At 46.7% G+C, this 15,281-nt stretch overlaps 1 protein-coding gene across 1 annotated transcript in view; it reads right to left on the reverse strand.

Moving 5' to 3' along the window:
• Nucleotides 1-555: 555 nt before the first annotated feature.
• The window catches only part of LOC147433338 (pheromone-regulated membrane protein 10-like), a 75,567-nt gene continuing 60,841 nt past the window's right edge, over nucleotides 556-15,281 (reverse strand). The window contains exons 5-7 of the mRNA XM_086492940.1: nucleotides 1,658-1,865; nucleotides 1,386-1,555; nucleotides 556-1,308 (exon numbers count right to left, since the gene is read on the reverse strand). Of these exons, the coding sequence (XP_086349066.1) occupies nucleotides 1,013-1,308; nucleotides 1,386-1,555; nucleotides 1,658-1,865 (674 nt within the window). The 3' untranslated portion in view covers nucleotides 556-1,012. The remainder of the gene's footprint in view (nucleotides 1,309-1,385; nucleotides 1,556-1,657; nucleotides 1,866-15,281) is intronic.

Raw genomic sequence — 15,281 nt, forward strand, 5'->3', positions numbered from 1 at the left:
GGGCACTGCTTGATTGACTGCTGGTAAGTCTGAGCAACACTTCTTTTCCAAAAGAAATGGACAAAGCCCCACATACCAAGATGTGTCTCCATTCCAATCTGATGCAACTTGGAAAGGACAATTATGAGGTTTAAGGCTCCTTCCTCTTTCTTCAAATGTGGTCATGCGTGCATCAATTAGGCTATGGTCACACGAGGCTTAGTTTTCAGTAATCCTCGACAATTCTGACCGCAGCAGGTACGGCAGCCCAGAGGGTCACGGGGAGCAGCCTGTAGTGAGAGGGAGAGTGAGGTGTAGACAGGAGAGAGAAAAAGAGAACTTACCGGCACGTGACTGGCTTAGTTTGAAAACTATACCTTGTTAGGCACAGTAGCACAAGTGGAAAGTACTTCCTTGTTAGAGATGGTCGGCAGCTGTAACGGAGAACTAAGCCTCGCATGACCATGCCCTTATCAATAAGATGTTACCGATGCAACTATGCCAAATACAACAGTTACATTTAAGACAAATAATTGGTGCGTCTGTAGACTGTGACCATTCATGCGTGACACATAGTTATCTCAAAAAGTAATTAACTATGCAGTGGTCAAGGGTCCAACCGATCATCCTCAAGACAAGAAAAGAACTTGGATATGGTAACAGTAACAGGCACTCCATTTATTACAAATTTTTTATGTGGGAGCCAAAGCCTGGACATCAGTTTTAGCATACAGGAATGTAAGTGAGCCACTACCTACAGCAATGTCTGATTCTGCTAACCAAGATGAGCGTATTGTTCTAAGCAAACCATGAACACAGACATTTGCCTCCTGGTTCTGTCGATTTGAGATTCAGCCACAAGTCAGTGTGACAGTCGGTAACGATTGTAAAACAATCCAAAAAGCAGCATGTGCAAGGGACTGATAGCTGACATTCAAGGCCCAACTGCAATCCAACGGCCTTTGAAATCTGCAAGGTATCATGTGGCTCTTATGAAACTCTTACATTGCCAGAGCTTCCTCCTCAAACTCTCTTAAATTGCCATGTCTTCCTCCTCAAACTCGGCCGCAAGCGTACTCTTATCCTTTGCAGAACGCCTGCCATGACCAAACAGACTAGCAGGAAAAACTACCTTGGCAAGAAGCAGCCCTATTGTGATTGACAGGCCAATGACCAACATCTTGAAAACAAAACCCATTCCTGAGAGGACATCATCTTGAAGCATTGCTGTTATACCCTGTACACCTAGGCCACCTGGAACCAGCAATAGAATGCCAGCAAGATTCATTATAAGCGGAAGGTCTCCAGTGAAGTAAGAATACGAGGTACCTTGAGACAAAACCACAAAACAAAGTCAGCAAACACGAATGACCTTCTCATTACCTTCTTTCCATCATTGCCTATACCTGTTACACCCACAGCTAGTGCTGCAAGAACGGACGATCCATTCGATCCAAGCTTTTGTCCTGTAAAAGAAGATACAATATAGCCAACTCCCGAAGCTAGCGCCATTCCTGGCCATTGCTTTAGCCTGGCATTGAGAAGGATACTTGAACTTATTGTGTAACCAATGAACCTGTAAAAGATGGCAAGAAAACTCACATTCGCAGTATGATACTGCCATAAAAAAACATGCACAATGTTTACCATTGAGGATAAATCCTTTGATAATCCTTACCACAGTATGTCCCACCAGAATGACAAGCTTGAGACTTCACAGGTTTCAGGTTCCAAAGACCTATCTTGCGCCCACCACACCAAACGGTCTCCCATTGACAAACCAAATCCAAGTTGGAGGGCAGAAAAGAAGGCATGAATTATACGAGACGTACCCATAACATGAGATTTTGCCACCATGTCACTTACACCCAGCGTGAGTGCCATACCTGGCCACAAATAAGGGCCCTTGCTTTATAATTGACTTGAGATGAATAAAAGACATTATTCATGATTTAAAATATTTCCACTACCTCTGTAAATATGCAAGCCATCTTCAATTAAATCTCTCTCTCTCTCTCTCTCTCTCTCTCTCTCTCTCTCTCTCTCTCTCTGCGGCCTTGGGAGGGTTGGAGAGGATGTGTTCACAAGTGCAGTTTCAGGAACCACGAACAAAACTTTGGCTCTTTGATACTGTGGTGGCTTCGGCTATGCTTTATGGGGTCCACATTTGGGGACCATCTGTGGATCAGGATAATTGGAAGTCAATGGAGAGACCTTTGGTATCTATGATTTCCCGAATGATTAGAGCCAAGGCCTCCGTACCACACGCGATTACTCGAGCGGAACTAGCTGCCCGTCCGATAGAAATTGAAGCTCTTACCAGATTAGTGTCCTTTATACATGGTTTGTGGGATACAAATAATTGCCGATATACTAGATTGGCCCTCGAATCCTCTCGACAATTAGCAATGAAAGGAGATACATCATGCTAGTATGCGCAACTGTCCTCGTGGTTTCAGAGACACGGGTTCAGTATGGAAAGATTACCCCCCTTCCAATACTCTCTTGAGGCTCCATCACTGGCAATCACACGAACGGAGATTAATAAAATCATCCGCCAGGATCTTATACAGTTGGACACCAAGAGGACATGGGTAGCCCCTACACAAGAATTGGGCACGAAGATGGCCGACTACAAAGAAAACTTCCTACAGCTATCTGAAGATGGTTTTGTGATTCGCCCGAACTACATGGATACCCACCTGTCTCATGGTTTGAGATGTGCTATTGGTCAGATTCGTACATCCTCACACCAGCTGGAAATTGAATTTGGCAGATTTAGGGGAATCCCACCTGAGAGCAGAATTTGCAAGTTATGCGGAATGGAGCCGGAGACAGAATTACACTACATATGTCATTGCACCATATACTATGAGATACGTGGGCGTTTCCATTGCCTATTTAAAGAAGGCTTTGGACCTCTAGATAGAGTCATGCAATACCAAGATCAAAGGTGCTTAGGCCTGTACCTACTGGAACTACATCGGCACAGGGATAATCTAATGAGAAGACAAAGAGCACTACAGCCTCAGAGGCAGATCACAGATTTCTTCGGATCGAGAGAAGCAGGAATGGAAGGAGAAGCAAGAGGCCAGCAGCGAGCACAAAGGAGTACCCACATTCATACCAAAGGCACCCTCATTGACAGGGCGATCGAGCTTAGGAAATCGAGACGACCACGACCGAGATGTAGAAGCACACTTCATCGGAGGAGACTACAACAAAGGATTAGAAGCATTCTAGCCAGACACCCAGAATGCTCCTAAGAAGTTTATCTGTATTTAGTTTTTCGCATTTATTTTCACACTTTCACACTTTTCAGACATTGTAACAGATTCACCACTTTTGTATCAGTTTGGTCTCATAGGTCACTCTCGCCTTTTGAAGACGTTAATACAACATTTCATTTCATTTCTCTCTCTCTCTCTCTCTCTCTCTCTCTCTCTCTCTCTCTCTCGGATACAACCTACACATGAGCTAGGTACAAAGATGACTTTCTATAGAGAGCATCTTCTCCAACTCACGAAGGATGGTTTTGTGATCAGACCAGGATACATGGACACTCATCTATCCCACGGGATACGATGTGCTATTGGTTAGATATGCACATCCTCACATCAGCTAGAGACCGAGATAGGCAGATTTAGAGGAGTACCCGCTGAGTCGAGGATTTGTCAGGTGTGCCACATAGAGCCAGAGACAGAGCTACATTACATATGTCACTGCCCAACATACTATGAAATACGAGGCCACTTTCACTATCTATTCAGAGAGGGTTTTGGGCCACTTTCTAGAGTCATGAGATACCACGATCAGAGATGCCTCGGATTATACTTACTGGAGATTCTCAAACACAGAGAGGACCTTTTGAAGAGGAGCACAACGAGAGAGATCCAGCAACAACGGAAAATTACAGATTTCTTTCAGTCACATACAGAGGAGTCCGAGCAGCCCCAACAGCATAACAACACCAGAGGCATACTGCTTGATCGGGTGATAGAGTTGGGGCGGTCCCGTTGCCCACGGATGGGGGGGCCCTCTCGACATCGATGCAGATTGCGACAGAGGATCCATACCATACTTGCGCGACATAGGAGCCGTCCCGACAGAGTGCCTACCTTGGAGGACATTAAATCTCTATAGCCTTCTGGATACTGATGTATATGTATATGATGCCTCGACTGTCATAGAGCTCCATTGTATCAACTCACCCTTTGTATTCCCTTTGTATCAGCTTTCACCCCACCCCTACCCACTATTTTCTTTTTAGTTCTTTGTACTTTTTGTACCCAGACTTGGTATTAGATTCACCACATGTAACCCTTTGGTCTCATAGTTCATTTTGGCCTTTTGAAGACGTTAATATTACATTTCATTTTCATTTCTCTCTCTCTCTCTCTCTCTCTCTCTCTCTCTCTCTCTCTCTCTCTCTCTCTCTCCCCCCCGGAGAATCTTCAAAGAAAAGAGCTCTCATACTACGCTTCCCTTCATTGGAAGAGAAGAAGGAATTCTTGAGGAAGAGACATACTCTCAAGAAGACAGGTATTTTCTTAGGCGATGACCTCACTCTCTCACAACTTGCGCATATAAGAGAAGTAATGCCCAAGATTCAAGCGGCAAGGGAGAAGGGGAAGATGGCCTTTTACAGAGATGGTCGGGTGGTGATTGTAGAGCGGCGCTCTACATGACGGTGCGAGACCTATGGGACCACATTGAGGATGGCGACTTGGAATTGTAATGGGTCTACGAGGTTGGATGTTGGTGCCTTTGAGGACAGTTTCAGAGACAAGGACATTGTTTTCTTTTCAGAGACTCACCAGGCCCCTGGCCAACTGTTGCCACATGTGGTGGGATACAAATGGGAGACAGCCCACAGAACAGTCACGAGATCTGAGCATGGGAGTAGAGGTTCAGGAGGAGTAGCGGTGTTGTTTAGGGAGGAGCTACAACCACTACTACATATTGTACGGAGAGATGATTAGGCTAGATACATGTGGGCGAGGCTGAGAGCTGGCACAGGTCGATTTCTATATATTGCTATATGTTACTTCCCCCCCAGTACGTCAGTATATGCTGTATCCAGAGGGCAGTCGCCTTTCTCAATTCTAGATGATGATATATTGGAGTTTTCTAGGGATGGTGATATCATCCTCCTAGGAGACTTCAATGCTCGAACGGGCAACTGTCAGACAGTCTTCTACGACACTTCAGATGAGATGCTTAGAGAGTTGGATGTGGGTGAGCTGGGGTTTGACAAATGCTCACATGACAGAGAGCAGACTGAGTATGGGAGATACCTCACGGAGATGACGACTACACATGGGCTAGCCATACTTAATGGCTTACAGCGGTTTCCTGAAGCAGTAGGCTTCACATGCTTTCCACACAGACATGGGGCCAGTACAGTAGACTATGTTATGACACAGCCGAGCTTTATTCCTTGTATTCAGGATTTCACAGTGGGAGCCAGACCAGTGAGAGCATGCTCTCTTGACACTGTCCGTATCTTTTCAGTTTAGTACAGCCCAGAAATCAGGAGGCAGGTCACACACCCGTTATACATTTACACCAGAGACCGACTCGGTTTATACAGAGGCGATCTGGGATCGTCTATGCACAGTTGCTCCAGGCCTCTCAGTAGAGGAGTGCACTACTTTACTGACTGAGACACTACATGATGCAGCATCAGAGGCATACCCACACACTCAACCGGATCGGAGGCGACATTCTGGGAGCATGCCCCAGAATAGTTGGTATGATGAGGAGTGCAGAGAGATGAGAGCCCAGCTTCAGAGGGATCTTCATTTAGGAGTCATCACCTACAGACAGTCACGGATTGCTTTCCGACGCCTTGTGCGAAAGAAGAAACGAGCTTACCTGGCCCAGATGGAGCGAGACTTGTATCAGTTGTTCTTGAGTAGAGACTCAGGCGAGGCATGGCGACTCTTCCATGAGCACTCCCCTCCCCCAGTGATTACTTCTCCTGATGTGTGGGGCCAGTATGCGACATCGTTATATACGGTTCCTGGGCAGGATCCCCTTCCAGATCCTACAGAGCCATGTCCACCTACGAGCACCTTCTTTACCACTGAGATGGTAAAGAGAGCCATTGACAGGATGAGGACCAGGAGGGCTTACGATCATGATGGTCTAGTAGTGGAGCACTTTATACATGCTAGGGATATGCTGATGGAGGTTCTTGCAGTGTTGTTCAATCGTGCCATGTGTGAGGGATTACCTGAGACTTGGAGGTTGTCTACTATTGTGCCTATATTCAAGGCAGGTGATCCTACAGAGCCTGGAAATTACCGCACTATTATGGTTGGACACACACTGGCACGATTGTATGCATCCATTATTGAGCAGCAGTTGAGTAACTGGGCAGAGGGTGAGGGTGTACGGGCAAAGGGATAGGCAGGTTTCAGGAGGGGTTTCTCCACTCTTGACCATATTCTGACACTCAGAGCTATCATTGAGGAGGGCAGGTCACATGGGAGACGGATTTATTGTAGCTTTGTGGATTTCCGCAAAGCATTTGACATGGTACCGAGAGCTCGACTGATGCGTAGACTGCAGGAGATGGGGGTGCCCACAGTGTTGATTTGGGGGATTATGGCTTTATACAGATCAGTGATGGGACATGTACGCACCCCAGAGGGGATATCTGACTTAGTTCACTCCACTATCGGGGTGAAACAGGGTTGCCCATTGTCTCCTACTCTATTTGGTATGTATGTTGATGAGGTGTCTGACTACATTGACAGAGAGGGTGATAGAGGTGCCCAACTGGCAGGGACGTGGATCCCATTGTTGTTATATGCTGATGATATTGTCTTGATCTCTGACTCACCAGAGGGTATGCAGCGACAGTTGGATGCATTACACAGTTTTGCAGAGGATAGTGGATTGTCTGTAAACCTTGGTAAAACCAAGGTCATGGTGTTTAACACCACACCGCAGTGGATCAGGAGATCGGCACCGACCTTCACGTATGGTCAAGAGATTGTGGAGTATACAGATGCATACACTTACCTTGGGATAGTCTTCACTGGGCCGAGGTTTTCTTTGGGGAGAGCAGCAGAGACTAGACTGACCAGAGCTTATGCGGCCTTGGGAGGCTTGGAGAGGATGTGTTCGCAGGTTCAGTTCCAGGAACCTCGGACAAAGTTATGGCTCTTTGATACTTTAGTAGCCTCAGCTATGATGTATGGGGTACAGGTATGGGGACCTTCTGTAGGCCAGGATGGTTGGAGACGTATGGAGAGGCCCTTGGTATCTATGACCTCCCGATTGATTAGAGCCAAGGCCTCCGTACCTCACGCGATCATTCGAGCAGAGCTAGCTGCCCCCCCCATGGAGATTGAGGCGCTTACCAGATCAGTGTCCTTTGTGCACAGCCTATGGGATACTACTAGAGACAGATATGCTAGACTGGCCCTCGAGTCTTCCAGACAGTTAGCTCTACAGGGGGACACTTCATGCTGGTATGCACAGATGACTTCATGGTTTCAGACGCATGGCTTCACCATGGACAGGTTGCCCCCTTTCCAGTATTCTCTTCAGGCACCCTCGCTGTCTCTTACACGGGTGGAGATCACTAGACTCATTCGTCAGGACCTGATCCAGCTCGACACCAGGAGGACATGGATAGAGCCGCCTCAGGAGTTGAGCACAAAGATGTCTTTCTATAGAGAGCATCTTCTCCACCTCACAGGAGATGGGTTTGTGATTCGACCCAGCTACATGGACACACATATGTCTCATGGTTTGCGTTGTGCCATTGGTCAGATACGCACATCCTCACATCAGCTCGAGATTGAGACTGGTAGATTCAGAGGGATACCAGCAGACAGCAGGATATGCCGATTATGCCAGAGAGAGCCAGAGACAGAGTTGCACTACATATGTCATTGCACAGTGTTCTATGAGATACGGGGGCGTTTCCACTGCTTATTCAGAGAGGGTTTTGGTCCTCTATCTAGGGTCATGAGTTATGAGGATCAGAGATGTCTTGGACTATATCTACTTGAGTTACACAGGTGTAGAGACACTTTACTGGGGAGAGCTAGAGAGAGGCAGTCCCAGAGACACATTACAGATTTCTTTTCACTAGATATGGGACAGCCAGAGGAGCAACCACCACTGCAGAGCTCGTCCCACACTCATTCGACCACTACTGGCACTCTCATCGACCGAGCATTGGAGCTACAGAGATACAGACGACCGCGACTGAGGAGAGGAGCTACACAGCATCGACGGAGACTACAACAGAAGATTCGAGCCATACTATCTCGACATCCAGAGTGCAGATGAGGATGGATCCTCACCATTTCTTCCATCTTTGTTTCACACACTGTTACATCCAGTTTACCGGGTACCTATTGTATCAGCTGCTACACCCACGTAGTTTTAAATTGTAGTAGTAGTAGTAGTATTTTGTTCCACTTCTAGTTCTTTTCTAGTTCTTTTGTACCCAGACATGGTATTAGATTCACTATTTTGTAACTGATTGGTCTCATAGGTCATTTTGGCCTTTTGAAGACGTTAATATAACATTTCATTTCATTTCATTTTCTCTCTCTCTCTCTCTCTCTCTCTCTCTCACACACACACACACACACACACACACACACACACACACACACACACACACACACACACACACACACACGGATACATACCCACACACACACACACACGGATACATACCCACACACACTACACACATACACGCATACACACACGTACTCCCTCTCTTCCCCTTCTCCCCTCTTCTTCACAATATGAAGAGAGGGTAGCTTCGAAGACAACCATGTCTTCCCCCATCATCAAGATGCCGACATCGACAATGAAGACAACCTTCATGCTCACGAACAAGAGGCTTGCACAATTGGAGAAGGACATGAAATCATACCAGCGGTTCTGAGGCATAGTCCCGGGGGGGGGAAGTGCGTCCTGTGTGAGTGGTGTGTGGAAAAGAGCTAATAGCTGAAGTGTGGAGAACGGAAGAGATATGTGATGTGAGAACTGAGAGTGGTGTGGATGGGTGGAGGAGGCATAGGCCATGCTCGACCTCGGCCGAGTAAAGAGAGGCTAGCTCATGTGTGAAATGGATGGTGGTGTGTGGAGTGTGTGCTGTGGAGCTGTGTGGGATGGTATCTCCGGTGATGGAGAAAGAGAGGTATGTGTGGTCGGCTCCGATGGGTATGGGTGGAATGGTGAAGGATGTGATAAGGTGTGTAGCCTCCCTGGGTCCCAGAAGAGAGGTTATGATCTTTCACACATCCAGTGCAGTGAGGAGCGCTGCCACCTTCACAGCAGCAGGAGGACAGGTTGATGTAGTCACCTCCTATGTCTACCTTGGCATCACATTCACCAGCCTACCAGGACCCTTCACTATGAGGCAGGCTGCTGCTGACAGGCTCACCCGAGGATATGCAGCTCTGACCATGCTAGAGCGGAGATGCCACCAGGCACACTTTCAGGAGCCCCGCACGAAGGGGTGGCTTTTCGACACCTTAGTCACCCCGGCCTTGATGTACTCGGCGGCAGTATGGGCACCAGGATTGACAGATGACCAGTGGACACAGCTTGAGAGGCCACAGGTATGTATGATCTCACGCTTGCTCCGCAGCAAGAAGACAGTGCCACATGACATTATTAGAGCCGAGCTCGCCACACCACCTATGGTTGTAGAGGCACTATTCCAGACAGTCTGCTTCATCCAGAGGATGAGAGAGCTACCTCCTGACAGACTTACTCGTAGAGCATTTGAGGCAGCTATACAGCTATCAGAGAGTGGGCATGAGAGAGCATGGTACTCAAAGGTCAGAGCATGGTTTGAGGGACACGGTCTTGACATGGAGAGCCTACCACCATTCCAGTACGACCCCCACTCACCATATGTTCACCTCTCTCGCAGTGAGAGGAACTTGGTATTGAGACAGGATCTGTGGCAGCTACACACTAGGAGAGTCTGGGAGTCACCTGGCTTGGGGACGAGGATGTCAGATTACAGAGACCAGTTTCTCACCATATTGTCTGGGGGGTTCATACAGAGACCACGCTATATGGACACATACATGCCACATAGCTCACGGGTGGCGATTGGTCAGCTGAGAGTGGCTTCACACAGGTTAGAGATTGAGATCGGGAGACATACTGGTGTTCCCAGGGAGGAGCGAGTCTGCAGAGCCTGCACAGAGGAGGTGGAGAGTGAGGAGCACTTTGTATGTAGATGCAAAGCATACACTGAGATCAGAGGCAGGTATGAGGCCTTATTCAGAGGACAGCCCACTCTTCGAGAGATCATGGACTCTCGAGATCAGAGACAGCTCGGACGTTTCTTACTAGAGATACAGAGCCATCGGGACACACTACTACAGCCACACACAGCTACACAGACAGAGGGGAGACAGTCGCAGCTCACAGACTTCTTTCAGAGGATTGCCGCCCCTCCCTCACCAGACACTCAGAGGGGAGTGACACTCCCACAGGCGGAGGTGAGCCGAGCTAGACGACGACCACGAGTCACAGGCTACAGGGGCGCGAGCTCCCACCACCGACAGATCGAGGAGCACCGACAGATCGAGGAGATCCGAGCCCGGGAGCGCCGTGCCACTGAGGAGCGAGTGGCTCAGATGAGGGCCGACCCGACAGCTTTCATCCGGGTAGCCTTGGCACCAGACCCGCCCATGTACCACATCTTACATCCCCCCATTAGTACAGGATGGAGCTAGATAGCTTGATGCATTCTCATGATTGTACTACCTTGAGCATATAGACATGCATATACCCCTAGAGATAGAGCTCCATCCCTCCTCAGATACTCCACTACCTACATTCAGTTCAGTTTTGTATCAGTTTTGTTTCATTTGTCTTTCCGATAGACGGATGACATACACACCATGTACATTTGATTTGTCTCATAGGCCGATTTCGGCCTGACATAGACGTTAAAAATCTTTCTTTCTTTCTTTCTTTCTCCCCGTCCAGAGTGCAGATGAGGATGGATCTCCACCATATCTTCCCCCCTTCTTTCATTGTACTACACATTGTATTTTGTTTCAGTTCTTTTTGATTCCGGACATGGTATCAGATTCACTATGTTGTAACGGCTTGGTCTCATAGGTCATTTTGGCCTTTTGAAGACGTTAATATATCATTTCATTTCTTTCTCATCCAAAACAGGGCCATCTTGAAAGGGATCTACCTTGACGACGACCTCACACCGATGCAACAAGACCACCGCCGTGCATGAATGCCTAGAGTCAAAAAAGCTCGCAAAGAAGGGAAGAAGGCGGTATACCGAGATGGTAGGGTCATCATTGATGGCAAAACCATCACATAGAGCAGCCTATGAGACACATGAGGAGATCCACATAGCGATTTGGAATTACAATGGGGATCTATGTCCCCCCCCCCCCCCCCCCCCATAGGTCCCTTTACTTTGTATCGGTTTGGATTGTTTTGTCTTTTCTGATAGATGGAAGACATACCCACATGTATACTTGATTTGACATCTCATAGACCGCCGACTTCGGCCCCACATGGACGTTATAAAATCTCTCTCTCTCTCTCTCTCTCTTTTATGAAGGAAAAACTTTCTATTGAAATAAAATAAACATCTCAAGGGTAGCCAGATAATTTTACAAAATATGCCGATCACCATAGAGGTTCTCGTTCTCTCAAATCTCCCAAGAGCCTATACCGTACTACCTTGCATACCAAAGAACGTGCCTCCACTGTGACCATTGAACTGTGAATGGAGCTGAAAGTATCTGCCGTAAGCCACGCCAACGGACAAGCCATCAAAATCCATGATGCTGAATTCACCTCCAATGTGCAATACCAAAAGCAACTGGAGTGCTGATGCTGGTGATCTGATGAAATTCCTTGCCAGAATAGTGGCTTACAAGAGTATGGAACCTAGAAGGCTCATTAGCACCAACCCCAAAACCCAACCGATAAGTCAATGAAGCTCTTTTGAGAAAAGAGGGGCTATATTACTAAGGGTCCTTTAATATGCTTGGGTCAGCCTGTTCTTAGGGAGCCATATTGACAAAAAAACATAAATTCTTATGTCTCAATGGGGCCTATGGGAGCCATATACAATGAACCAAGGTGCAATACGCCTCAAATGTTCAGGTTACCCAGTCAAAGGTGAAGCGATGCGAACGGGAGCATGCCTAATGAGCAATGAAGGGTGAGTTTAACTGTAGGCAACACTAATTAGTCGGGGGTAGTTGTACCCAAAGAAAGCCACAGAAAGCCACAGGCTAACTGAACGGTGAAGAAAAAACGTAGATGCAAATAATAGCTAGACTGGTCGCCTTTGCTAACCTGATGATGAATCCCATATTTTTATTATGAGAAATGCAATTCTAATGAGGAGGGCAGCAAGTAGAGATGACACCTCGTGTAGAGGGGTGCAAAAAACAAGGCTTTTTGTCACGAAATCTCTTGAAACTGAGGGCTGATTCAAACACACAGTAAATTAGAGCAAATTAGTTCCATAAACCTCTTGTAGCAGCCTCCCAAAGAGTAATCCTCAGCCTTCTTGCTCTGATATGATGAAGGAATGAAGAGCGGAAAATAACAAATGAGGCAAACACTCAGAGAGAGAGAGAGAGAGAGAGAGAGAGAGAGAGAGAGAGAGAGAGAGAGAGAGAGAGAGAGAGAGAGAAATGAAATGAAATGTTATATTAACGTCTTCAAAAGGCCAAACTGATACAAAAGTGGTGAATCTGTTACAATGTCTGGGTACCTTAGTACTAAAGTACTAAGTGTGAAAAGTGTGTGAGTGTGAAAATAAATGCGAAAAACTAAATACAAAGTATTACATAAACTTCTTAGGAGCATTCTGGGTGACTGGCTAGAATGCTTCTAATCCTTTGTTGTTGTCTCCTCCGGTGAAGTGTGCTTCTGCATCTCGGTCGTGGTCGTCTCGATTTCCTAAGCTCTATCGCCCTGTCAATGAGGGTGCCTTTGGTATGAATGTGGGTACTCCTTTGTGCTCGCTGCTGGCCTCTTGCTTCTCCTTCCATTCCTGCTTCTCTCGATCCGAAGAAATCTGTGATCTGCCTCTGAGGCTGTAGTGCTCTTTGTCTTCTCATTAGATTATCCCTGTGCCGATGCAGTTCCAGTAGGTACAGGCCTAAGCATCTTTGATCTTGGTATTGCATGACTCTATCTAGAGGTCCAAAGCCTTCTTTAAATAGGCAATGGAAACGCCCACGTATTCCATAGTATACGGTGCAATGGAATATGTAGTGTAATTTTGTCTCCGGCTCCATTCCGCATAACTTGCAAATTCTGCTCTCAGGTGGGATTCCCCTAAATCTGCCAAATTCAATTTCCAGCTGGTGTGAGGATGTACGAATATGACCAATAGCACATCTCAAACCATGAGACAGGTGGGTATCCATGTAGCTCGGGCGAATCACAAAACCATCTTCAGTTAGCTGTAGGAAGTTTTCTTTGTAGTTGGCCATCTTCGTGCCCAATTCTTGTGTAGGGTCTACCCATGTCCTCTTAGTGTCCAACTGTGTAAGATCCTGGCGGATGATTTTATTAATCTCCGTTCGTGTGATTGCCAGTGATGGAGCCTCAAGAGAGTATTGGAAGGGGGGTAATCTTTCCATACTGAACCCGTGTCTCTGAAACCACGAGGACAGTTGCGCATACCAGCATGATGTATCTCCTTTCATTGCTAATTGTCGAGAGGATTTGAGGGCCAATCTAGTATATCGGCAATTATTTGTATCCCACAAACCATGTATAAAGGACACTGATCTGGTAAGAACTTCAATTTCTATCGGAGGGGCAGCTAGTTCCGCTCGGGTAATCGAGTGTGGTACGGAGGCCTTGGTTCTAATCATTCGGGAAATCATAGATACCAAAGGTCTCTCCATTGACTTCCAATTATCCTGATCCACAGATGGTCCCCAAATGTGGACCCCATAAAGCATAGCCGAAGCCACCGCAGTATCAAAGAGCCAAAGCCACCGCAGTATCAAAGAGCCAAAGTTTTGTTCGTGGTTCCTCAAACTACACTTGTGAACACATCCTCTGCAACCCTCCCAAGGCCGCAGAGGCTCTGGACAATGTAGTATCCGCTGCTTTCTTAAGAGTAAACTTCGGTCCTGTAAATACCACACCAAGGTATGTGTAGGCATCTGTGTACTCTACTGTATCCTGGCCATATGCAAATGTAGGTGCCGATCTCCTAACCCACTGCGGTGTGGTGTTAAACACCATAACTTTGGTTTTAACCAAATTTACCGACAGTCCGCTGTCCTCCGCAAATTTATGTAATGCATCTAACTGCCTCTGCATTCCATCTGGTGATTCTGCTATCAATACAATATCATCTGCATACAACAACAAAGGGATCCATGACCCCGCAAGTTGAGCACCTCTGTCACCCTCTCTATCAATGTAATCTGATACCTCATCTATATACATACCAAATGAAGTAGGGGACAGTGGGCATCCTTGCTTTACTCCAACGGTGGAATGAACAATGTCGGAATCCCCTTTTGGAGTACGTACATAACTAGTTACTGACCCGTATACGGCCATGATCCCCCAGATAATCTCTTTGGGGACCCCTAACTCTTGCATTCTGCGCATCAATCTGGCCCTTGGTATTGTATCAAAAGCTTTCCGAAAATCCACAAAGCAACAATACATCCTTCTCCTGCTTGCTCTTCCTTCCTCAATAATGGCTCTGAGCGTAAGAATATGATCTAAAGTGGAATAACCCCTCCTGAATCCAGCTTGTCCTGTTGCCCTTATGCCCTCATTCTTTGCCCATCTACTCAATTTTTGTTCCAGAATGGATGCGTACAATCGGGTCAATGTGTGACCCACCATAATGGTACGGTAGTTCCCGGGTATCATAGGATCCCCTGACTTGAAAATAGGTACGATAGTAGATAATTTCCAAGATTCAGGTAATCCTTCACACATGACACGATTAAACAGACGAGCAAGGACTTCTGAAAGTAGATCCCTTGCATGGATAAGATGTTCTGCTACTAAACCCTCATGATCATATGCTCTTCTTGTCTTCATCTTATCAATGGCTTTTTTCACCATTTCCGTAGTAAAGAAAGTAGCAGGGCATGGCTCTAGCGGATCTGGTAATGGAGGCTGTCCAGATACCATATATAATGATGTTACATATTGACCCCAAGTCTCAGGAGAAGTAATTTTCGGAGGAGATGAGTGCTCTTGAAATAAACGCGAGGCCTCATGTGAGTCCTGACTCAAGAAGTGTAACATTTAATGGCCTAAAA

Source organism: Adiantum capillus-veneris, chromosome 20 (genome assembly GCF_014529385.1).
Source record: "Adiantum capillus-veneris isolate H3 chromosome 20, ASM1452938v2, whole genome shotgun sequence".
NCBI lineage: Eukaryota > Viridiplantae > Streptophyta > Polypodiopsida > Polypodiales > Pteridaceae > Adiantum > Adiantum capillus-veneris.